Consider the following 25,119-nt stretch of genomic DNA (forward strand, 5'->3'; position numbering starts at 1 on the left):
CATTCCTCATCAAACTGGTGGCAAGACTACCAGTGATGTCACCACAAAATCACAACTATCAAAAGAGGAAATCACATGAATTCGGTCAAAGTTAAAAAGCCTCGTGGTCAGATGAGACATGTTCAAGTGTAAGACTCTTTCGCAATTTTTTTCTGCTGACAATCATAAAAATATTTTGAGATCAAATCAATCTGATTAGCCTGAACTTTCACAATTTCAGCATGGGACTTTTCAGTACTGAAAGAAATTGATTCTTGGAACAGGAAACAACCGCCCAAAATCATGTATTTTTGATAGTATTATTTAATTCGTATTGTGCATATATTATCTACAGAGGCATCACTTTTCATTTCAGTATCATTATACATGAACATCGCACTGAGATGTTCATTACATTGCTCAAGAGGTACCACATAGTACTGTGAACTTACTGTGATTGGAGAGGGCATTTATGTCACAAAACACCAAGAAAAATAAGTGTTGTGTAAATATCACGTGTTGTTAAGGTTGACATGCAAAGCATAAGATCACCATATGTTTAAGGTTTCACTGGAATGTGTGCAATGTTGTATCGAAGGAAATGTGCACTGATGTATCTGACCTTATGTAGTACAGCACATAGCATGCACACACGGCACAAACCGGAAGCGGGGGAATACAAATACTGTGTGCAGGAATTCAGTTGTTAGCAGCCATCCTTGCTTTGAGGCGGTTGATTTTCAGAGGAAGCAGGCCGGCCATCTCCTTACTCAACTCCAGCTCTGTCTCCACGGTGGCGGCGGCATCAGGGTGGGCTTCGCAGTACTGTACAACGTATCTGGATGACAGGTGGAAAAGATGGACAGAATGAGGGTAGGAGAGAACATGTTGAACAGCGTTGTGTCTTATGATGATGTCAACAAATTCAATCACTGCGCAAACCAGTATGCTAGCATTTGGAATACAGTTGATCTGTTTAGCAGAACTTTTAATCTAAAAATTGGACAAATACATTTTTTTTTCATTTTCTTGAAGGCTTCATAGAAGCTTAGCACAATATATTAAATCGGAATTGACACTCCTTATTATTTTTATCTTGTTTCAACAAAAATGTGACGTTATTTGTTGTGCCTAAGGTATGAAGTCACCCTCAACAATCTTGAACATGTGCCTTTATTCACAGAAAATACACAGACTACATATGAAAGTCATCAACAACTATTTCTTGTTATCGTTCTTGTTGTAAAGGCACATGTTCTAAGAATGGCTCCTGTATTGTATCTTGAATATGCACCAGACCAGAAAAAGTGACTTTTGTGTGTGCATTGCCATACTTGTAGTTTTCCAGTGACTTGCTGAGGTTGTCCAGCTGTGTAAGGGGAATAGAGCAGATCAGGCGGCTGTGCAGTCGTGCCAGTCTGAAGCGGGCCACCAGGGTCGGTCTGAGCACCTCTTCCTCCAGGTGCTCAGGAAATTTCCCCTCTGGAGAACACAGAGAATCCAGGAACATCTGGTAGTACCTGCAGAGTAGAGAGTTGAACACAATACAGTGATGTGAAAAAAGTGTTGGCCTCCTTCCTGATTTCATATTTTTTTGCATGATTGTCAAAGTAAATTCTTCACACCGCTGTATCTGTACAGCATGTATGCAAAGTCAGAAAGTCCTTGTATGTACATTAAAGTACACTCACTTGGCAGAAGCAGAGCAAAGATGGTTGAATTTCTTTATGGTGTGGCTGTCGAGAGACTGTGTATCAGCTTGTCGGTTGGCCAGCGTCAGTTTCAAGTCCATCATTTCGTTGTAGGTCTCGGCCAGTTCAAACATGAGCTGTCTGCGGACCATGAGGTAGTACTGGGCATTCAGCTCTATGGAGAGGTAACAGTAAAGTACAGTAGATAACAATGACCAAAAGAAGCACAGCTCAGGGGTAGAGGAGTACCGATGCAGATGGTCTCCAGCATGTCAACACGCCGTTTGTGCATCTTGCAACGCCGCTCAACGTCCTCTTCAAAAAAGGCTAGAGCCCTGAACAGAGCGCTGTGATCCTGCAGGATCTCAATGTGGTCCGTCACGTAGCCATCCATCTGAAAGTACTCCTTAGCCTGACAGGAGGACAAATGCATTGTTAATGCACATGGGGAGACAGAGCCTTCTCCATCGCTTGCACATACAGTACCTGTGTGACATTGTTCTGTCCCACCAGAAAAATATTTCTGGCTTCAGTGAAGTCCAGCGGGAGCAAGCAGCTCACCTAGAAATCCCAAATGAGCCAGTATGATCATGTTGCCACCTACTGGATACTTCAGTATTGCTAGTGTTGATGCTGACCAAATGTAGCACATATTAGTACAAGATGGTAACAGCAGATATTTGGTAGAATATCATAAATAGTATGATACTTTACACTAATAAATACAGTATGACAGTAGAACATCATGCAGACCTTTTCCTCCAGACTGGCAATTGAGTCAAACGTGTCCTCGGAGCCGAACCGAAGCGCGCTTTTCCTGACTTTCTCTTCCTCCTCCTCTTCAAGCCTCCTCTTCCTCTTCAGGTCCTCCTGGAGATCGGTATCCAGCTCCCCGATGTTGTCCTGCTCACATGGAGACACACACCAAAAGATGAATACCGAGGTTACAGATGCAATTGTCATGACTTAGGTCTGCACAAGGGGTGTGTCCCTGGCGTCACTGAAACAAGATGCCACCTGAAGCACTTTCTTGGCATCCTGGAGGAGGTTGAGACAGTATTTGATCCAGCATCTCGCTATTTCCGCTCTCTTCTGTCTCAGCTGATCTCGTCTCTCGCTCTCAATCTCACCTAGAAGAGAGGAAATGCTTACATAATAATAAATCAACAGCAAGTGGGAGTCCACTACTGTCTGGTGGGCCTGGTAGATACATAAATTAGACAGCAGATGGTGCTGTTTTGCAAGGACCTGGCACCAGTTTATGGACGCTGACATTAACAAAATAAAAATAAAACTGTGACATACAAACACCCACTCAGGCAGTGTTTAAAACTCATAGAAACCTTCTTACTTTTAACTCTCATCGTTGTCAGTAAAAGCTGTCAACTGAACTGACATCTGGATTTGTGGACTCAAATCTGTAAATTGACCCAAGGAAGAGAGCGTACTTTTTTTTTTTTTACTAAAAAAAAAGGACAAACTAGTACTCACTTTCCTGCGCTGCAGCCTCTGAAGGAGCTTCTCCTGCCAAAGCCGATATGACGGTGGCTGCTGAGAGACAATGTCTGCCCTCCATGTAGTGCCCCTGGGAGGTAACCACACACAAACCTTGTGACTCACACTGAAAACCAAAATCTTTGCTTGCACTGCAGAACCCAAATAAGTCAAGCAAAAATTAGCATATTGACAAAAATGGTTGTACAAACACTGTAATCATACCTAGTACATGTTGTGGCCCAATAATAAAAAAAACCCATCCAGATTCTATTAAAACCGATTACGTACATGCTCCCATAAAACCTAATTTTGGTCGGTAAACTATAACAGAAGAACACAATATTTGCAACTCACACAGAACCACATGACTCTCAACACTGTTGCTACACCCTCATAAGAGTAAAGATCGTATTGGAACCTTTACCACAACGTTGCAAGGATCATGATGATGAGCTCTTTACTGCAAAAACAAGCTACTGTCGGCTGCAACCAATCAAATAACTCCAATGTCTTTCTGCATGGAGCCATCCTCATTCAGCTTGTCATGAAAGTCAGAAAACTGTTTAACAGTACAAATAACTGTCAGGTTGCTAGAGTATCCTTGAGCATACAAAAGGATATTTTGGCCAATAATTACAGTGGAGATATACAAATGTTGTCAACAGGCACATCACACTGAGGTGTGAAAAATGGAGAAACACAATTATTTCAGTAATCTGGCTAATTTAATGCAAGGAAACATATTGAATGAGCTCCAAGTTCTGCTGCCGATACCACAACATGTGTAGAAGTAAAAAAAACAGTAAAACACAACACATTGAGCAAACACAGTGGCGGTCTGAAACATAAAACGTGCCATGACCTGTGTAGTATGTCTACTTGTTCTTTGTGGCCAGTAAGCTGTTTATCATTAGGTTGTATCCTGCACAATCAAATGTGAATTGAAAACATTCTCTGCAATTATTGTTATTATAAGTATTTATCAGTGAAGTTTACTTTGCAAATCGATTTTGGTGTGCGCCCCTACTGTCCATCATGTCTTCATGTATAGTCTGAGTGATTTCAGAGTTAATTTAGGTAGAAGAGCAGACTTACATCACAGCCTAGGAACGGAACTCATACGTAATCCGAGCACCACCCGCAATTGAAATCCGATGAGGCCTTACCTTTGTGATGTAGTACTGTGACAGTGTTGCTGCGTTCAGGGCCCACTCCATTGGACTGAACTGATTTAATTGCAGTTGTCTTTGCAGGGTGCTATGGCAGTAGGTGGCAGCTCGCTCAGTTTGACCTAGCAAGACATTTATGTTGTTACTTTCAACAAAAAACACAAGCATGCAGCCAAAACATAGAATACCCTTGACTCACCAAGGTTTTTATAGACCTGAGCGAGGTAATACATAGTGTGGGTGTAGGCTAGCTCAAACCTGGTACAAGTAAAGAACAAACCAAGTCAAGCAGAACATGACATCCAGTTTATTCCATCGATCACAATAACTTACTTTTTGCCCCTTTCCTGATGTGTCAGCATCTTCTCATTGGTAGTAAAGTACTCTACCAAATCAGTGGGAGGACTTCCATCCTGGAAATTAAAATGTCCGTCTTAATTGCAGTCATGCCCGACACACAATCTCCCGACATTTTCAACTTTACCTCCTTCATGTAACGCAAATAGATGGATTCTGCTGTTTCCAGGAATCCCTGTGCCGTCTCTGTCTCATCCCGGCCTGCCCAAAGGATGCCGAGTTGGTTCTGGAATCACACAAACACATGAACATGTTTTTGAATTCCACTTTAAATGAGTCAATCTTTTAAAATTGCTTCGGCCTGAAACGTATATATCAAATATTAATTATATTTTAGGTGGGGCGGCACGGTGGACGAGTGGTTAGCGCACAGACCTCACAGCTAGGAGACCAGGGATCAATTCCACCCTCGGCCATCTCTGTGTGGAGTTTGCATGTTCTCCCTGTGCATGCGTGGGTTTTCTCCGGGTATTCCGGTTTCCTCCCACATTCCAAAAACATGCTAGGTTAACTGGCGACTCCAAATTGTCCATAGGTATGAATGTGAGTGTGAATGGTTGTTTGTCTATATGTGCCCTGTGATTGGCTGGCGACCAGTCCAGGGTGTACCCCGCCTCTTGTCCGAAGACAGCTGGGATAGGCTCCAGCACCCCCCTCGTGAGGAAAAGCGGTAGAAAATGAATGAATGAATTATATTTTAGGGCTGGGTAGGTTCGTTCCTCATTAACTACTCCTCATTAAATGTAGCTAATGTAGCTAAAGGGCCGTTAGCCAGATAGCATCTTGACTTTTGCTTTACCATGATAATGATAATTACCCTGACATGGATGAACAACGACACACTCTCAGTGGCCACTCTGCATCTCTCCAGTAGTTTCATGCAGTTCATTAGATGTTCTTGTCCCGCTGATAGCTCCTCTGTGTCAACATGGTTCACGCCCAGGTAATACTCCACCGCTGCGAGTCTAGCGGTTCTCTGGCCGGCCGGCGAGTCCCCGCTGAAGCCCCGTTCGAACAACTCCTCCAACAGGCCGTCCACCGGCTGCCCGGTCGGCCGCTGGTCGCCGCCTTCCGCACCGCTGTCTTCCTCTCCGTCACTGACTTCGAAGCTCTTCAGCGAGCAGTGTATCTCCCTGAGGATCTCTCTGGCTTTGTACTTGGAACGAAAGGGGTCGTTTTCTGGGTCATTTCGGGATTCGACATCTGTGAGGTTTTGGGCGTTGGTGAATTTATCGCAGATTGCTTTCCACTCTTCGCTGCCGAGTGACGCCATGTTTAATGTTTGTCTTCTTTGTTTGTTGTGATCCCGCAGTGTGCGGTAGCGCCCCCTGCTTGTAGAAGTGACACATTACGTCTACAATCTGTATTGTTTCTTGTGACGTCATTCTGTTTATGATGAGAGGAACAATGTATTTGTTTATAAAAAATGAATACAAGTTACAACGTGAAGCAGTTTTAGCTCGATTTGTCCGATTTGTTATATTCGTTATTAAATAATTATATCAACATTGGACATGAAGCGAACATTGTAAATTTGAACTTTTCATGGTTTTGACATTTTCGTACATCCATCTAATTATCTCATAATTATATTTAATTATATCAAAGTAATGGTAAATCCTCATGTCTACCACAGAGAACAGTGAAAATAAATGTTTCCAATTGTTGAAAAAAAAACACTCTTAAAAACACAATAACAACGCATTTAGAAAGTTACGATCCATTTTAGTAAGACAGATCTTCTACCTCATTGGGCATACGTTACCAAATCAGTGTCTCTCCACAGATGAACTATTTTTTTTGTTTTGAATTTAAAAAAATGTTGTCATACAGAGGACTAAAATGTTTGCTGGGTGTGAGGAGGAGGAGCTGACACATCTCATCAATCAATCACTCACTCAATACTGTTTGCTCAAGTTGGTTTTAGCCAGTTTATTTATTTTTTTTACAAACCCACAGAATCAGATTATTAGTTAGGGAAAATATGATAATAAAGTTGCGAATAAATTCTTTTGAATATTACTTACAGTAACACGCACTACATTTGGTCAGCAGAAATAGACGCAGGGCTAAAATCAATCACTTTATATTATTTCATAGGTAATAGTCATCACCTTGCGTTTGCTCACTAAAGTCACTAAAGACTTCCAACGTAGTTTCCAGATAAACGACGTTGTGAAAGAGCAAAAAAAGATGTCCAACTCTACGATTGGCAAAATTGTGAAGAAGCAAGGCGGATCAGCTGAGAGTACATTCACTCGTGGCTAATAACGCAGAAAATACAAATAAAAATCAAAGCACCAAGTCAGGGACAATCTGAATTTCTGTGGTAAAATGTGACTAAAACTTGACAAGGGTGACCAGTTATGTGAACATATTGGTTAAAAGGGAAAAGGACAACAAAAACAGCCACAGCTTCCATTATTTGATATGTGCACAGTTTGTGTCGCTGCTTGGATTGTTGTGGTGTAACGGGATACTTGGGCGTATTCTTCATGTTGACATTAAGATGCCTTTTTCTCCATCCTGAAATATTACAAGAACAGACAGAATGCTTGTCATTTGCTGCTACATGAGCTCATACTCTCACCATAGCCACAGAATTAGGGACACACGAGGATATCCAGTATAATGATGTATATACAGTCAACCCTCATTTATTGCGGTTAGTTAGTTCCAGACCTGACTGTAAATTTCTGCAAAGAAGGAGTTCTTATTAATAAATTCATTATTTTTGTAGTTAGAGCTTAAAAAAAACTATTTACGACCTTTCGTGTACATGTTTTAACATTATTAGAGTGCTTGGGACATGGAATAACACCCCTACAGTCACCTTTACACTCATGTTATCCAATATAGTAGACATAGTAATAACAGAAATATAGCATTGGGAGAGTTATTCTTGTTATTTCTTTCATTTTTTTTTTTTTACTTCAGGGACTTCTTGTGGTGGTTAATGTAATGTAGCCTTATCATAGTCACAGGGAGTCTGACGTTCTTTTAATGTTTTATTCCCAACCTTAACACCAATAGAATAACTTTGGAATTTAGGCTGCTTAAAAAAACTAAACACACTTACTTGAACTTGATGAGGCGGCTTGCCTGAATTAGCTGCGCTGACTCGTTGGTCACATGGCAAGCAAACAGCAGCCAGTTGCGTGGCTGCACCTTGTAGGCAAAACGCATGAAGAGCAGCGAGTAGCAACACAGAGCTGAGAGGAGACGGGGAAAAAAAAAACACACCAACGTGGAAATGTTAAATACAGCATTGTCAAAGCGCAAGGTGTCTAAACATCCATCAGCTCCACCATTAATGTCATCATGGAGGAGTCAAAGAGGATCCCAGTAACATTGACACTTTGGACACAGTTTGTTGACAGTGAGGTGTACAATAACTGTAGGTTAAACATTGTTCTACAGCAGTGGAGTAACAAGTGTATGCTCAACGTCAAGGATTTGTTTGTGTGTACAGTATATGCAGCTTACCAAAGGTCATCCTGCCACTGATGATCTCAGGACTCTTCTTCATATCAGCGATAGCAGCTATAGGGAGACCCCAGTTTGCAACTGGACCCCAGAAATGCTGCAAAAACACACAGAATAACAATAAGCAATACATATAATAAATGCTTACTTTAAAAACTGAATTATACATTTCAAGTTCAGGTGGTCTCACGAGGAAAACTTACTGTGCTAGTGCAAGTTTTTCAATGTCCAGCGCCACATGGAAGAGAAAATAGGAATGAGAATTTGAGTCAACATTCACACTCACACCTCTGCCATTTCAAGGAGGCCACAGCTCTGAATAATTGAAGCACATTTTAAATTAATCCAATATGATTATAAATTAATTGTTATTTAGTTAGTGCAAACCTTGCTGCTATGCATATCCAGGGCGACCCACTACTTGTCGACAAACAAAGCTTCGTTGTCCTTCAAAGCTAAATGTGTAACACTTCATTTCCAATGAAGTTCTATCCAGTCGTACGAAATAATTTACACAAAAGCTTCAGATCTAGGACAGTGAAACGTTAGCTAACTTAACTTTTTTTAAATTGTCATCTGTGAGCCACATAAAAAATAACTAGCCGGCTACATCTAGCACGCTTGCGCAGAGTAGCTTTTTGCTACATACCTAGTCAAATAATCCCTGAATTCTTTGCTCTTCAGGTGGTCTATAGCTTTCCGTGCAATTGTCCCGGCCATTGTTTAAGGATTGGCTGCTGTCTATTTCGACCAAAAGACAGTGAAATTGGCGTTGAAGGGCGATGAACTGTCAACTCAGAGGACAACCGGTCAAATTTCCACTCACAACACACAATTTACGACACTGTCGCAAGACGCGGAGCGACAACTGCAGTCTGCCTATTCGAGAACGATCCGGCACCTGCATTCGACTCTTTGACTTTTCTCGTTATAGCCGCGATTGATCAAATGTGTCTGTAATATGTAGATTTAGAGCTAATTTAAACGTAGTCCCATTTGTGTAAGACACTTGGCTATAAACTTGATTCTGACTGTGATCCGAACCCTGGCGTGTGCAGGGTCGGAGTCGCGGCCACTGACACACACATAACAGCACCCAGCACCCAAACTTTTTGTTTCTGAAAGCCAATCTTGGCTAAAGAGTAACATAAATGGTTACTTGGAGGCTGCTTTTAGTTCTACACATTGTAGTTTATGCTGTGTTGTGCAGTCTTTTTTATGTGGTATTGTTTCCAAATAGCTGAAAATGTACAAATAACATACACAATCACACTGGACATTTTGTGTAATTGAGATGGGTCTTTCTTTTTGTAATTTGTTTTTGAATCAATTGGTTCTATATCGAGCAGATAAATAAGACATATAAATTGATGTGTTTTAATTAAATTTTTTTTCTTACCTCTGAGTGTCCAAGTCTATTTTCTTCATTCTGTGGCGTGTTTCATCATGGCAGTGCTTCCAGTTGTGTTAAGACTTTTTCTTGTCCACATATTTTATGAGGATTGTTGGTCCCTGTCACATTATTAGCAATGAGGTTTTTTTTTTCTTCTGTTTGTTTTAACTAAACATGCTTCTGATTCGTCTCTCAGGGCCAGCTTGCAGGCCCCCAGTCCTAATTGGGTGACCAGAATAAAACTGTTCGACAATATATTATTCAACAATACAGCAAATAAATATTGTGAACTGCTTCAGATGATGTAGTGTAGATATTTGCAGTTGTCGGGAACTTTAATCAACAAGCCTACTGACAATTATCGGTGGAAATTAGTCCCCAACGCACAGCTACAAGCAGTTAAATCAAGTGTAGAGGTGACTATGTATTCAAAGATAAGGGGACCTATATTGGTAAAATGTTGTAATCGTGGATACATTGGTGACCGTGGTTCAATACCCCACCATTGCACATATTTACTACAGTGTTGTAGTGTTTTCTTTATACTGGCTCTCACTGTCTCTATGGAACAAAATTCTGGCCGGCCCACTAAAGACGCAGGTAGCAAATGCAACACCCGCCACTGCTAAAAAGTTATGCTAATGATGCAGCAAAGTGGTGAACAATTCTTTCCAATTTATTAAGAATGTAAAAATAATAGCCGATGCGTTTCAAAATGGGACATTTTCAAACAAGAGGAGCAGATTTAGAGCAACAAGAGTGTTGATCAAGGATCCGGTTTTTGGAACACAAATTCAATAATGGAATCATGGGACTAATTATGGATACATGCATCAAAAAGTGAATATATTGTTCAAGAAGTGGATCAACACTCCTGTTAGATCCAATCTGCAGTCAAGCAACCAAATTTGCAGAGAGAATGTAGAAAGAAATGCGAGAGGAGGCAAAAGGACAAAGAGGGAACAATAATACACCTCTCCTTCAGTCCTTCCTCAGTTTGAGAGTCTCCTCCGTGACCCCGTCCTTTGTGATGACACAGATCAAAAGAGCATCTCCAGTGTAAACATCTCTTTCTGCAGCCGAGATGAAAACATCTTTGACCAGCTGAAGTGCCTTTTCACGGCTCAGAGGAACATGTGGCATACCCGCCATGTTCTTGAAACCAATCTGGGAAAAGAAAGTGTGTGTCAGAACAATGTGAAGGGCAATAGCAAGGTGTTTGTGTGCGTGTTGTATACCTGGTTGTCAAGAAGTGGTTGTAGCATGGCACTAGCGGACCCCCCAGCCTTGTAGGCGTCTCTCTGGTAGGATCCTACTGGATCAAAGCTGTACACTGCTCCCTTGCCTACAAAAGTACAAATAATCACTTACTCAGAACACACTAAGTTCAATGATTCACAACACATTAGTAATGTAATCAAGTCCATATGCTTTGCTTACCCTCTTCATCAAGCCCTCCAATTATGTTGTAAACGTAGTAGGGGAAGAACCTCCTACCATACAAGATGGTGGACAGCATGGCAGCGATGGCGCCGCATGTCATCGTCTTGTTGTTTGAGTGTTTATACATCTAACAGGAAAGCAAGTTGTCCATCACTTGTACATGCTACAACTACAAAGGTATCCCACGAGGTATCCCACATACCCCCCACCCCCAAAAAAAAGTCCAAACGACCTTACCTTCAGTCTAGCATCAATGATTTTTGTTAGAGTCAGACAGTCACCATGGAAACCACAGCTGCCAATGACAGTCGTGTCTGTCCTGGAAGAGATAGGTCAAAGGAGAAAAGGACAAACATTAAAGTTAGAGTGTAAAATCATTTTCCACTGATTTTAACATTGTTAACATTATTTGCGCCCTTCATTTACAATATACTTACAATTTGTAACATTTCGGAGAATCTCTGCTGTGAATCGAATAGCCTTCACTGAGCCTGGTGTCTGAAGCCACAATGGCAAAGTCTTCCCCAGCCACAGCCAGTACAGTCCTGTAAATATGTTAACTGTACATTTTATGCCCACTCATAAATAACGAAGGAAGTGCTGCTAGCTCTTAGCTCTTGCTAACAGAAGCTACCTTATGCGAAAGTGAAACAATGTAATGTGTTAGCAAAAACAGGTTGCATATTATTAACCATATGAAGGCCTCAACATGTTTAGACTAAAATATGCATTCTATTCGATGTTTTTATTGTTATTTAACAGAACACAACAAGCATGAGTCTTGCTCGACAGCTTATGCTAGTCATTCACTTGAGAGGTTAGCTCGCAGGCTAAAGAGCTAGCATGATGAAAACTCAAAACATACCCGCCGTTAAACGTGTATGGTGAGAAACGATGCTGCACTGGACCAGTATAATGATAGTCCTTCATCTTGTCCGGATCGCAAAAAGCCTGAGCCGAAATCATGTCGTTATAAAGCAACGAAATGTGTTTACTAGATACTCAGACAAAGTCGCTGTATCACTGTAATAGGGAAGCCTCTTCTTCTGCGGACGGGCACAGTTGATTCATGTGCGCGGGCGACCTCTTTGGCCAAACGGAGACATAGCAGGTCTACCACAGCACTTAACAAAATGCAATCATTTATATTTTGCACTGTTGGATCTTAAGGATGTTATAAGTAAAGCTTCAAAATGCAAAACGAAGAAAGGGAGTCAGACGAAAATGTTTTTATTAGGCAATGTCTATTTCCCCCAAAATAGACATTTCTAGTCCTTTTTCAGGCGGGCATTGTGAACTGCAGCGTTGTCCAGTTGAAAATCCTAGTCACCTCCACAAAATGAGGGCCTTCAGTCATGAGGAACGCACCCTGGAACATCTCCACAGAGCCTACCACCGTTAGACACCCCTGAACAACATAAGCTCCATTGTTCCATTGAAGGAAAAAGGAAAAAACACAGATCATTTGCCCCCCCACCCCCCTCACTGTGCCGTGTGGAAAATACCTCGGGTGGGATCTCCTTGTCATGTCAAAGTGGGAAGCCATCGGGACTGTCCAAATTACACTTTTTTTCTCATCATAGAATAAAACTTTCTTGCACCTTTGGCCTCTCATATGAAACATCTTACAATTTGCTATTTCATAACATGAAGTTAAGCACTACCTTATTTCTGTAAGATATTAAAAGATCAAACCTGAGCCATGCACAATTTCAACTATGGGTGTAACTTTATTTACACAGCTCATCTTGTCAACAAAAACAATGTACTATTAAAAAAAAACAACAAAGACATTCAGTGACTATGAAATGACCATTTACTACTCACTACAGTACCTTTATTAAACAGAACACTAGAAAAATACCTTTATTTTGAAGTCTAATGCAAAAATATGAGATTTACTGTTGCTTTTACAAAAAAACAAGACTTGTTGCAGTCAGAGGCACCATTACAATATAAGACCAGTGGAAGATTAACAAAATTAAGCAAGACAGAAAACTACATTTCATGACAAAAAAAAACCAACACACCATTAGCACCATGGCAGAATTGAAGATGTTTGCTTAAAGTTTGACTACATCATCAAGATAACCAAAACATTGAAATTCACTCTAACCTAATATTAGTAAGAGCACCACTTGTTCATCCCAAAAATTGCTTATGACAGAATGATGAACTGTTGAAAAGTCATATTGACATCAGATGGAGTTGCAGGACACAAAGACGAGTACAGTAAGTAATGCCATATGTGATGACTTTTAAAACTTTTAACAAAAATCAAAACAAGCCTCAATGGGGAGTCGTGTTCTGGGAAAAGCCACCAATATGTCCCAGTTATGAGGGGAATAACAGACAGGAGGTCATATGTGAGGGAAAGTCATTCATGTCTTGCTTCAGTGGGTTGTGTGGAAACAATTGCCTTGAAGCAACCGGGACAAATGGAGGGCTATACTTGGCTACAAGAAGCAGAGGCGGTGCTGATTCAGCCTCATACTGGTGTGCTTTCTTAGGATAACACGACATCAGCTACGGCAACTTCTCTGGGCAACATGATATTTCTTAATATATGACGCTGATATTGAAACAAGAGTTTAAAAAACACGGAAAAATAGCAATTGATGATCAAGGAAATGTAGTGAAGTTCTCATGCTGACTGAATACAAACCAATTAATTAGTAATGTAGTATAAGGAACAGGCTTGTTTGGATTTTTGCAAATGTTCCACACCGAGCAAACAAAAAACAGGAAGGAAAGTACGAGACCAACCCAACTTCTGCAGGTCAGCAAGAGTTTGTGATGAGGGGTGTTTTAAGTTGAAATTATAGTGGATCTCCCAAAAAAACACAAGTAACAAAAAAGTAGGATTTGGTCTTCAGAGGTGTCATTTCTGCGCTGATTTGGCCTTTTTGGGCGTTTTCACTCCCCCTTTCTTCTTGGGTGTGTTGAAATTTTTGTCACACACCTCACACACCCAAAGACCTGAAACACCAAATAACTATTAATAGAAAGCAAACACAGGCTAAAATGACATTACAGTAACAGACAGACACCTCTAGGGATGGAGTCCATGCCCACACAGAAAGTGTGGAAGCCTCGGTCACACTTGTCGCAGAACATCATCTCGTCCTCATGGTGGGGCTGCTGGCACACGGTGCACGTCTTACACTCCATACACTGCCAGCGGTATGTCTGGATCACACGCACCAGACCCTCACTCATGTCCAGGCAAGACGGGTGGCCTGCATTTAAGGACGCACACAACACGGTGATGCACAAACGCTTACATATCAAGTCATATTGAAATGTAAGGTCATTACTGTGAATGGACAGTCTTTGGATCATAGCAATCCTGACCCTGATACTCCAATCATCAAAGACATGAACCACCAATGTAAAGTGGTTGACGGTCTATGGTGAGAAAGAGCGTTTGCCCCATTTCTGATTTTTTGTTCAAACATGACAGATTATTTGAGATCTATAAGTCTGGAAAAGGTTCTAAAGCTTTGGGCCTCCAGCAAAATGGCGAAAACATTGAACAATGGTGAACATTCCCAGGGGTTGTCGGCCAACCTTTTTGTTTGGTTGTGTTATTGATTCATGTTTAAAAAAATAAAGAAATCAGAAAGGGGGCAAACACCTAGCATCAAATTTGCTATTTAATTTCTGATCTGAAGTGGCAGCTTGAAATTGAATTGAGAATCCAGAATTAGAGATGTAATAGATGTAATTGTATTGCCATACAAGTCATGTATTTCATTAAAAAAAAGTATTGGTCATCCAATACAAAATGACCTGCAAAACATTTTGGGATGACCTGATCCTCTTCATGATGAGGTATGTAAATTATTTTTATCACAAATTCATACAAATGAAAGAACGCAATCTCAAGTCCAGTTATAAACACACAAAATGTGAACATGTCCCAAATAAAAGACTGTGAGCTATTTCTACATAAACAGGAAGTGTCCTTGGAAGGACCTGTGCGTACTTACCACTGTTAACACACTGGGAGCAGTGAATGAGAGCCTCTGGTTTGCCTTTCTTGTTGGCCTCTTTACCCTTCTGGCAAATGCCACATATAGCATTGGGAATGACCTTAGGCTGCAAGGCAGAACAACGCTATAAACACCAGCCAGTACTGCATTCTCTAGACATTCTCAATACACACGACACATACAGTCCATATTAGTATATCATCATTTGGTGTATATTGTTGGTACATTTGAGAAAAAAAAACATGCTATAAACTGACAGCGACGTAGTTCCTGTCAAAATGTTCTGCTAAAGATGCTGTAACAATGTGCAAAATGCTGAGAGTGTAAAATTTAGCACAGCAGACAATAAATGCTGTCTGGCTGGCCTCAGCACAAGCATCCAAGATCAAATTTCACTTAGCTGAAATAGGAGGCCATTTAAAAAAGGTGTGATACCAATGTCATTGTTTCCACATGTTGGATCACTTAATATTCTTTAACGTCATATACCCAAAAAGCGGTACCATTTAGAGTTCCACCATAAGTTTATGGAAAAATATGCCTCAAAACTTAAACCATCTTCATCTGTGATGAGACATCAGCAAATCACACGGGACTTCGGCTCAATGAGGATTTTACTATTTTTTGTGGATGTCATCGATTCTTGTCAGCCTTTTGTGATTAAGGGCTATATAAATAAACTTGATTCTAGTTATTAGGGAATAGATGTTTACTAAAAAAAAGTTGCAATTTTTGTACTATAGCCTCCCTTCGTTAGATTGGCAAACATACAGTAAGAACGACTCTGGTACTAAGAGGGCATGTGAAGTAAATGTTGTCATTGATATAGACTTACTAGAGGTTTACTGCCCTTTTGCATGTCATATTATTTATTAATTTTTTGTTCAAATTGTTCATATGCTGTTTGTTCCACAAAATTTCTGATAATAAAAGTATTTGAAAATAGTACAATATTTAATGAATTTTTAACAAGTGTTTTGAACTATATTTACACCATGAAAAGCATATTCTTTTTAATTGAAAAATGTAACTGGCCATTATATGCGTTAACATACAACATAGGTATGTAACATAGATCTAACTTTCTAAATTTACCCATATACAATATATTTAGTCAAAATGTATAATCTATGCTACAACATAAACAACACCAAAAATTGTTGTTTTGCATGAAAATATTTTGCTAAACAAATACAATGCCATCAACTATTTACAGTTTTCACATTTGCAACTGAACTGTATGTGCGCATGCGTTTTCATGCATTTGTCTTCAATGAGCAACCTCTGTCACGCACGACACGCATGGATTTCAATGGAGAGATGCATGCCGAGCTCTTATAAAATGCACTTATGCCACATTGTGGCCATTGTTTTCAGCTTAAAACTGCATCAAACATAATACGTAAAAGACATATAAATACATCTTTGGGAGCGGGCAGTCGGGTTGAAAAAAACTGGAAAAACTTATACATACATCTTTGGTAGCAAAGGAGTTAATATCATTACCATAATTTTGTCATTTATCTCAATTGTATGATTTCAAATGTAAAAATGAGTGCAAGAAACATTAATTTAATATCAGCTTTGTTACTCATAACTTTTTATTTATAAGCTGCATTGTGAAAATATCACACTATCCCAAACACTTCAGCAATGATATAATCATCAAAAACCATTGCATATACTGTATTGTGGACTGTAGTAATGTTAATCAGCCTCAACACTCCCTGTGAAATACAAAAATCTGAAGATATGGAAAGACTATATAAATGTATATACAGTATACATAATTCAGAAGTTGCACCGCCAACATTATTTCTCTACATGTTAAGATATTTAGCTTCTATGGGTTCATCTGCACTCATTCAAAAAGGATATACTATATGGACATATACTGTATTCCGACTGCAAACATTTAAAAGCACGTGCAAAAACATGACCGCAAGATTATACTGTAATGTCTTACAGTAGCAAACACACTAGAAGAACCATGACCACACTGCAGAGAGCTCAACTTTACCTCTATTATGGAGGTTGGAAGAGTAATTAAATTAATGAATTAAAATCAGGCTATATCCAAAAAGCTTTGCTTTTAACCTTGAGTAACTCAATTATGACCAAATATCTCATTATTTAAAAACGGACAAGCAGAGTGTCCAGCAGTTGGGCTGAGTATGAACAGATCTGACATGTTGTCAACCACCATGGTATGGTAGTAGCGCTCTCTTCTAATTACCCAAACACCAACAATACATCACATGTCATATAATAACATCAGAACACCAACACACACAGTAAACATTTAAGTGCATTATACACTTCAGGTATACATGTTAAAATGGGGGGGGGGGAAGGATATTTAGCAGCCAAATGTCAGTTTACTTGTAAGGGAAGTATCTTTTTCCCCCCTCAACGAGTTGAAGCAAAAACTGAAGACATTCATAGAGGAAAAAATAATTCTGTTTTCACAAAGAAAACTCAAAAAAGTGCGTCAATAAAGAAATGTAAAGTGTTTCTTTAACTGTTCTTATTGCTCACAGTCTGGTTGGAGTGGGGTTGGGTAGGGGGAACAATGAAACAAATGAAAAAGTCTAGATAGGAGCCTCAGTAGGTGTCTGTGTGTGCAAATGTGTGCTGGTTTCTGCTCAGACAAACTGCAGAAGCCACAGAACAAGGTCAAGAAAGCTATAGGGGTGGGGGTGTCACGATGGATGGAAGGGGGTGGTAGTAGCAGTAGTAGAAAAGAGGAGAAGGAGGAGGAGGGGTAGAAAAGTGCTGCTGCTGTTGTTGGAGAAGAGTTCAGTTGGTTTTGTCTTCTACCTTGTACCCGGGGGTGGCTTTGTGAGAGGCAGTGTGGCGGTCTTTGCCCGGCGTAGACGTCCTGTCTTTGGCCTTGGACTTGTGGCCTCCTCCCTCCTGACTTTCTACGTCTGACGTGTTGCCTGATGAACTGTCCTGCAGAGAGGGAGTGAGATGATCACAATTGCATGAACAGACAGGTTACGTTGGAAGCATCATCGGTCACGACGCTCATTTTGACATCTCAAAATGGACTGGCAACTGTCATTGGGTTGACAGGTTGTGTAAATAATAACCACCAATCTATTGAATAATGTGGGCTTGCTCTGAATCTGTTCCGGCACAATTCAAAGAAAAGCTTCATGAGGCTTCACTCGCCCGTCTTTACTGAGAAACTTAACCAGTGTATGGGAGCGTTACATAGGGTGTAGTTCAGATACTCTAAACGGGAAGAGGATGGGATATAATACTTACAGTATGTTCAAAAGTTAAAAAGTTACGTTTAAAGCATGAATGCTACGCTGCACCCCCTTCCTGTAAGGTTACCTAATAATATCAGTCACGTATTACTACAGTTGTGCTAAGTTTACACATCCTTTCAGAATTTGAGCACAGAGTACTTGTATATGGTACAACTATCTACTATTGCAGAAGAAAAATTACACAGACTATCAGACAAGTGATAAACCTAACGCCTTACAGAAGAATTCTTGTTCTTTTTGTCATCGTCTCCATCATCCGAGTCAGGATCCGAGTCCAGCGCAGGGAGTTCTGGATCCAATGGGGGCTCAAACAGGGCGGTGTTCAAAGGCAGGTATCGCAGCTCATTGGGAGAGTACCTATTAAGACACAATACACATGTGTAACAAACCAAAGCAATACATAAACCAGTACAACCTCAAATGCATTGTTTGCAGTCACCATTATAATATCTTTATGACCTGCACGGGTAATTTTTGAGCTGCCATACAAATAAAGTTAACTGCTGTTAATAATAAGACATAAAAATAAAGATTAGAACAAAAAAGAAAAGGACGGATAAGTCAAGTTGTTGTTTTCAGGTTAACAACCTCAGATGCATGCAACTTTAGAAGTTCCACTGTACAGGCTGCAGAAAAAAAATCACACAGAGAAGAAGTGAACTAGTGTTTGAGAGTTATATACCTTTTGTAGTAGTCTTGGAACTGTCCTGGTATGAGAGCAACAGGGTAGGGCCCCGTCCTGGACAGTTCTGGAGCAAGAACCTTAAACCTGCCCTGGGGCACTTGGATAACCTGAGGCAACAAAATAAAATTGAACTCAGAGAAAACTAACAATTATATATATATATATATTTAGTAATATTTATGAGAGATAGAGACTAAACCAGTTAAACTTACGTGTGTCTGGAGGTCAAAGTAGGCTCTCCTTTCTTCCATTCGCTCCCTGTTAAAGTTACTGTTGAACTCTGCCGCCTTTTTGGCTGCCTTCTTAATGTACTCAGGAACCTTACTGGCCTCCACCTTCTGAGGGTTCTGCTGCTGCATTTGCTGTAACACGACAGCAGACACATTTTACAGTAAATGTATGATTTTTGTGAAATACATTACAGTAAAATAATCAACAGAAACCTTCAAACAGGAAATGTGTTGTGTACCTACAGAGTACTCTTTAGCTATTCTCTGTCGCTCTCTCTCCTGCAGAATGACCGAGTATTCTGAATGTTTGGAGGGATACTCTTTTATCATTAGGTCAATCACCTCATCACTCCGCAAAGCTGTTAGGCCTGGAAACAACACAAACATAGTTTAGGTACCTTGAAACTTTACCAGTACTAATAACCAGTGATAAGACGTGGGAGTGCTTCCTACCCAAAGTGCATTGCGTCTCTGTGATTACATTTTGTTCACGCAGGTAAAGCTTCTCTTTGTGTGACAGGTCCCTCCGTTCCATATCTACAAACAACATACAGACACTACTTTACAGTTCAGCTCAAACTTGTCAATGCTTATCAATAGTAATATCACACCATGTTAACATCACACTCTAACTACAGATTCCTGAAAGATATTTACTTTTCAATTATTTTAATCAACATTATCCATGACTACATTTTTCCAAACATAGACTCCAGTTCATACCAGGGTACTTCCTCTTGAAGGACGTGACTCCCAGATACTCGCTGACCTGCTCTTGCAACATGTAATACTCTCCTGTATCATCCGGTGGCCACTTATACTCTGTCAGGTTCTCTGCTGGGAAATATGTTGGACTGGAAGAGGCACAGGAGAAACACCAGAGGGTGAACAATGTGTAAAAATAAACAGCGTCATGTTAAAGTAGAAGCAGACCTACCCAAATTCTTGGCTGGAGGTGTCACAGCTTCGTGAACTATCTCCTGAACCCATTCTCCGCCGTTTAGGGGGTTGGCTGCCATCATTAGACTCCTCTTCTGTTATATCCTCCTGAAGAAAATCAAAGACAAATTCAATACAACATGCATGCATGATATTTAGAGTAGACTTGCAAAAAAAATCAATCTTGATCTGGGGAAAAAAGGGGAAACCCAAAGCAATTATATTTAGCTATGGAACAAAAGGTCCCAAATCTCTTTGAAGCCATCTGAAAGTTGTTCTCCGTGGCTTCCCACCTCCAAGTCCAAGTTCACGGTTCTCATGGAGTCGAAAGGAAAAGCTCTCAATTTACTGGTCAATATACGTTCTTACCCTCACCTATGGTCATGAACTTTGGATGATCAATGGTACTAGCGGCTGACATTTGTTTTCTCCATAGGGTCGCTGGAGATAAGGCGAGAAGCACTAATATACAAAGACCACCTCAAATACATGTATTGCATGATAATAATGTAGTATAGCTGGTGTCAATCTCAGGAATTGACTTGTTTTCAGCTTTTTAAAACAGGGCAGTGTACACACCAAAGATTGCAGATATTAAATATCGTATGTTTACTACATTTATTTGAGTTATGTATACATTCGTAAGCTGTACCATGCGCCAATGTGAATAATATCGTCGTTTACCGTAGGAAAGTGGAATAAGGCTACTTTTTCAAAACAGCAATATCCAGAAAGCTAACATAGTCAATCAGGAGTAAAACAAAAACAAATGGATTCTGCTAGCAGATGCTATTCAGATACAGTGGCAGCCAATGGAGCGCTTCTTAGCCGTTAGCTTAAAATGAACAGACGCAGAGCTTCCAAAACAAATATACTCGCAAATTCGCCTTTCCATTGGAAGTACCGCCATCACCTTTAGTGACTGTGCCCCGGGGGTGGCAGGGTTGCTGTCGCACGGTGGTCTCGGCGGGAGCACAGCAGCCATATTCAACGAATTGGTGCTTGCTCAAGCTAGCTAAACTAGCCACTTTTTTTTTTACTTCGCTCCGTATGGGTTAGTGGGCATGGGGCGAACCACATTGCCCTCTAGTGACGCGGAGTGAAGGAATTCTACAGACTATTTGAACACTACACATGGAAATTGTGTAATGTTACGATTATATACAAATCCTTTGAGTACAATACATATTAGTGCAATCGAACGTGTCGATTTATCCAATATATCGTGTAATCCCACAGTGGGCATTTATTTTGAAATACAAAAACGCCTACGGGAAGTCGGAGGGGAAAATCAGTGGCAATCCGCGGAAATCATCAACAGCACTATTTTGCTTTACTAAGCTAGCTATCCATCTGTCAAACCCTATTCTCGCTGTATTTACTGCTACAAAACGCCACAGTGGCGATGTCGGAGTCTTACGGTAAGATGTTTCTTATGTCGAGGTTGTCACAATCAACACCGTCATGCAGTGTTGGAGTTGAGAAGAGGGCAGGTGTATGGAGGGGTATTTTTCTCATCGTACTGAAATTAGCTGGCATGCTAAGCTAGCTACTGGGATGCTGACCATACGGATACTATGGCAACATAAGTAACGTTTGAAGGCATCATATAAGTATGCTTTATAATACTGTACGTTGGTTTGAAGACGAAGGAAATCGTGTTTGCCTTCATCATTACACGACACTGCTTATTTTGATGCCAACTTCCTGCATAGTTACTACACTATTATTTTGTGTTAACAGTGGATTATTACACTGGCACATTACAGTGGAGTCAGTATTGCACACGATATCATTATCTGGCTTTGTTCTGTTACCTCATACTAGTATAGAATATTGCACTGAATTTTATTGTAATGTAAACCATCTGTTGTCTTTTAATGATATCAGAATTTTAATATCTATCATCCTTTGTAGATTTCCTGTTTAAATTCCTGGTGATCGGGAACGCAGGGACAGGCAAATCATGTTTGCTGCATCAGTTTATAGAGAAGAGATGTAAGTGACTTACATATGAATGTGTTTTGTTGTTTATTGTTTTGATCGTGCTTAGAAGTGCTGGAAACAAATGGAAGTATCAAACTTTGTCTGTTTTGTCTGATCGTACTGACCTAAATAAGACAATAATATGATAAACTGCAATGTTTAGCGACTATTTAAATGGCTTTGCATGTGTATATTTTTCCTAGTTAAGGATGAATCCAACCACACCATTGGAGTGGAGTTCGGCTCTAAAATCATCAGTGTGGTCAACAAAATCGTCAAACTGCAGATTTGGGACACTGCCGGACAAGAAAGGTTCAGGTAGGGTCATGTTTCAATAAAGAAATAATAACATTCCACTCACTATATTTAATAAATATCCAATGTGTGAAGGTCTGTGACCAGAAGTTACTATAGAGGAGCCGCGGGAGCGCTACTCGTCTATGACATCACTAGGTAAAGTATCAATTTTGTTATATTTTTGATTGACATAATTGGCTTGTCCAAAGCCATCATCTCCACCGAGTCACATGTGGCTCTCCACTACAGTCGTGAGACCTACAACGCTCTCACCACGTGGCTCAGTGATGCACGCATGCTAGCCAGTCAGAACATCGTCATCATCCTGTGTGGAAACAAAAAGGATTTGGATGCTGACAGAGAGGTTACCTTCCTGGAAGCTTCACGCTTTGCTCAAGAGAACGGTAACTTGGCTTTTTTATATATCTGCATACTCTGCATATTATATAGGAGGAATGGGCAAGCCGCAGGCCACATCAGGCCCGCCAAGCATCTCAATTTTAATCTTCCTTTTTTTAAAAACCTTTAACATCGAAGCTTTATCCGGCAACATGACTTGCAGTGCAATTGTGGCATGTGGCAGTGCCATGTAGTCCTGCCGCAAGGCATGCTGGGTAACCTGTAGTACTGTCTCTTGCGATATAAAATTTTGTTAGCACGGTAAACAAATATGTTAACATACTCTTGATATCAAATGTTTTATTGATGGTAGCTCATATTGTTGTTGCCGCTGGACTACCCAGCATGCCTTGCAACAATTTAAGTTATGTGTTATGTTTACCGCTTAGATGTTACCATCCACATAGATGTAGCAGTTGATTTATCCTTAACTTGCTGTGGATGTGTTTGTTGTCATTCTCTTTGATGACCACCCATATTTTTTTTTAACCCAATGTGGCCTGTGAGTCAAAAAATGTTACATCTTCCATGAAAACATTGACTATATTTTGTGCATCTATGTGTGTTTTTCAGAGCTGATGTTTCTGGAGACCAGTGCTCTGACAGGTGAAAATGTTGAAGAAGCTTTTGTCCAATGCGCTCGAAAAATTCTCAACAAGATAGAATCAGGTAGGACCTCTTTATCGCTTCAGAGTGTAACCACTGACTGCAAATTGAGTTTGATCCCAACTGGCTGAACAAGACTATTAGTAGTCACTGCAGTTACCCTGCAATGACCATACAGTACCCTTGTACTAGTTTTACAGTCTTACACCTTGCTTGTTAGTAATATTCACACACAGGGCTTCGGCATTCGGCATTACTGTGTGTTTTCTAAGAGTGTAATGTAATTGTTGATGTTGTTGATATCCAAATGTGGTCATATCGTCTCTCCCGCTGGCTTTTTCAGGTGAGTTGGATCCAGAGCGAATGGGATCAGGGATCCAGTATGGCGATGCTGCATTGCGCCAGCTTCGTTCCCCTCGCCGTGCTCAGCCACAGGGCACCCAGGAGTGTGGCTGCTAGTAAGCGCACAGGTAAAGTCTCTACCATTGTACAGTACACTCAGGGTAGATGGTTGTGAATGTGGTCCTGAGAGACATATTTGATTATGCTTTTGTTTAATTTTACGCTTTTTGTGCACGTCACAGAGGCAACATCAACAATCACATGGGACCTAAAACTCTTCTGGTGACTCCTCCCTGACATTAACGTGGAACCTTTGTTGTCATGGCGACACATGTGAGGAACCCAAGCAGCCTTCCCAGACGGCCACGCCCATTAGCAGAGCCCCCTTGCCATCGAGGTAAAAGGAATGGCATCTATGTAACTGTGCCACCTTATTTTGCCAGCTCACCTGTATTTACTCCATAGCTATGATGCCCTCTCCCCGCTGTTTACATCCCATCTCATGTCTTCTTCTACAGTACATCATCTTCCAAACTGTACATTGCATCTCCATAGAGAGTTTGACGCATGTTTGCTCCAACACACTATCAAAGTATTTCCAATAAGAGATACCATTGAATTAGATGTCATATTTACATGTGCTTCATTCTCCCATGTATTATCATTATTACAATCATATCCAGCGACAGTATATACATACAAACACTGCAGATGGGCAGTACTGTTTGCTGCCAATTGTATATTTTGTAAAGGAGACACGGAAGATGTAGATGAACTGACTAATGTAAGAAAAATAATACTTATATCAGTGGTGTAAATGATATTATAGCATACATCATACGCAACATACTGACACCGTAGCATGTTTAACAATAATGTTCCTCACTTTTCAGTGTTGCTTGTTTACATTACTCTTGTGGTAAAAAAGAGAAAGCGTTTTAAGCAAAATGTTGTGAAACTCTCTGTGCTTAGGTTTGTTCATTTTGTTTCCTCTTTTAACGTTCAGCCACAAGCTTATAATACGTCTTAGATTGAATGAGCAGAGGCTATTTTAACGTTGTCTCTGTTGTTTTTACATTGGAATAAAACAAAGCACACGTTTGAAGAGAGGAGGAGTTGGAAATGAAGAATATTGTATTCTAAAAATGTGGCCGCCCAATATCATATTGCTTTCTTTTGTGTTTGTCATCAATGTCCTGAATTTATACTTTGTCACTTTTCTCTCATTATGAATATCATGACTTTTTAATTTATTGTGTATGATAAAGGCATATGTTTTTAAAATAAAAAAGATAAAGAAATCCATTACGTATTTGGAAATTCTGTCTTTTTAGACTTAATGAC

The 25,119-nt window shown here is 40.3% G+C and overlaps 5 protein-coding genes across 7 annotated transcripts; 1 reads left to right on the forward strand and 4 right to left on the reverse strand.

The window, feature by feature from the left end:
* Positions 1-284: 284 nt before the first annotated feature.
* kifbp (kinesin family binding protein) lies at positions 285-6,023 on the reverse strand. Its single transcript, XM_058089053.1, has 13 exons — positions 5,511-6,023; positions 4,821-4,919; positions 4,670-4,749; positions 4,536-4,594; positions 4,334-4,458; positions 3,162-3,255; positions 2,688-2,800; positions 2,424-2,573; positions 2,157-2,231; positions 1,920-2,082; positions 1,671-1,845; positions 1,314-1,499; positions 285-817 (listed from the first exon to the last, which is right to left on the reverse strand). Exons 1-13 carry the CDS (start codon positions 5,964-5,966, stop codon positions 679-681), a joined length of 1,914 nt encoding a protein of 637 aa, XP_057945036.1. The 5' UTR covers positions 5,967-6,023; the 3' UTR covers positions 285-678.
* A 582-nt stretch (positions 6,024-6,605) lies between these two features.
* On the reverse strand, positions 6,606-9,044 carry mpc1 (mitochondrial pyruvate carrier 1). 2 transcript variants are annotated; one of them, XM_058089106.1, is made up of 4 exons: positions 8,825-9,044; positions 8,180-8,276; positions 7,773-7,905; positions 6,606-7,219 (listed from the first exon to the last, which is right to left on the reverse strand). In XM_058089106.1, the coding sequence occupies exons 1-4, from the start codon at positions 8,897-8,899 to the stop codon at positions 7,198-7,200; spliced, it is 327 nt and encodes a 108-aa protein (XP_057945089.1). In that variant the 5' UTR covers positions 8,900-9,044; the 3' UTR covers positions 6,606-7,197. The 2 variants fall into 2 exon arrangements, with proteins under 2 accessions (XP_057945089.1, XP_057945088.1); XM_058089105.1 differs by lacking the exon at positions 8,825-9,044 and having other exon boundaries at positions 8,180-8,294.
* A 1,183-nt stretch (positions 9,045-10,227) lies between these two features.
* psmb1 (proteasome 20S subunit beta 1) lies at positions 10,228-12,084 on the reverse strand. The gene is made up of 6 exons (XM_058089054.1): positions 11,881-12,084; positions 11,453-11,560; positions 11,253-11,334; positions 11,013-11,142; positions 10,811-10,917; positions 10,228-10,739 (listed from the first exon to the last, which is right to left on the reverse strand). The coding sequence occupies exons 1-6, from the start codon at positions 11,979-11,981 to the stop codon at positions 10,554-10,556; spliced, it is 714 nt and encodes a 237-aa protein (XP_057945037.1). The 5' UTR covers positions 11,982-12,084; the 3' UTR covers positions 10,228-10,553.
* A 666-nt stretch (positions 12,085-12,750) lies between these two features.
* On the reverse strand, positions 12,751-21,615 carry phf10 (PHD finger protein 10). Of its 2 annotated transcripts, none has more exons than XM_058089246.1 (12): positions 21,566-21,615; positions 20,144-20,253; positions 19,930-20,060; positions 19,660-19,743; positions 19,450-19,574; positions 19,189-19,338; positions 18,974-19,083; positions 18,510-18,648; positions 17,831-17,965; positions 15,008-15,116; positions 14,066-14,254; positions 12,751-13,994 (listed from the first exon to the last, which is right to left on the reverse strand). In XM_058089246.1, exons 2-12 carry the CDS (start codon positions 20,194-20,196, stop codon positions 13,897-13,899), a joined length of 1,323 nt encoding a protein of 440 aa, XP_057945229.1. In that variant the 5' UTR covers positions 20,197-20,253; positions 21,566-21,615; the 3' UTR covers positions 12,751-13,896. The 2 variants fall into 2 exon arrangements, with proteins under 2 accessions (XP_057945229.1, XP_057945228.1); XM_058089245.1 differs by lacking the exon at positions 21,566-21,615 and adding an exon at positions 21,059-21,312 and having other exon boundaries at positions 12,752-13,994.
* Positions 21,399-25,102, forward strand: rab4a (RAB4a, member RAS oncogene family). Its single transcript, XM_058089249.1, has 8 exons — positions 21,399-21,566; positions 22,063-22,143; positions 22,335-22,449; positions 22,522-22,584; positions 22,678-22,832; positions 23,401-23,496; positions 23,777-23,903; positions 24,018-25,102. Exons 1-7 carry the CDS (start codon positions 21,551-21,553, stop codon positions 23,890-23,892), a joined length of 642 nt encoding a protein of 213 aa, XP_057945232.1. The 5' UTR covers positions 21,399-21,550; the 3' UTR covers positions 23,893-23,903; positions 24,018-25,102.
* The last annotated feature ends 17 nt before the right edge of the window (positions 25,103-25,119 follow it).

This window comes from Doryrhamphus excisus, chromosome 12 (assembly GCF_030265055.1).
Source record: "Doryrhamphus excisus isolate RoL2022-K1 chromosome 12, RoL_Dexc_1.0, whole genome shotgun sequence".
In the NCBI taxonomy this organism is placed as follows: domain Eukaryota; kingdom Metazoa; phylum Chordata; class Actinopteri; order Syngnathiformes; family Syngnathidae; genus Doryrhamphus; species Doryrhamphus excisus.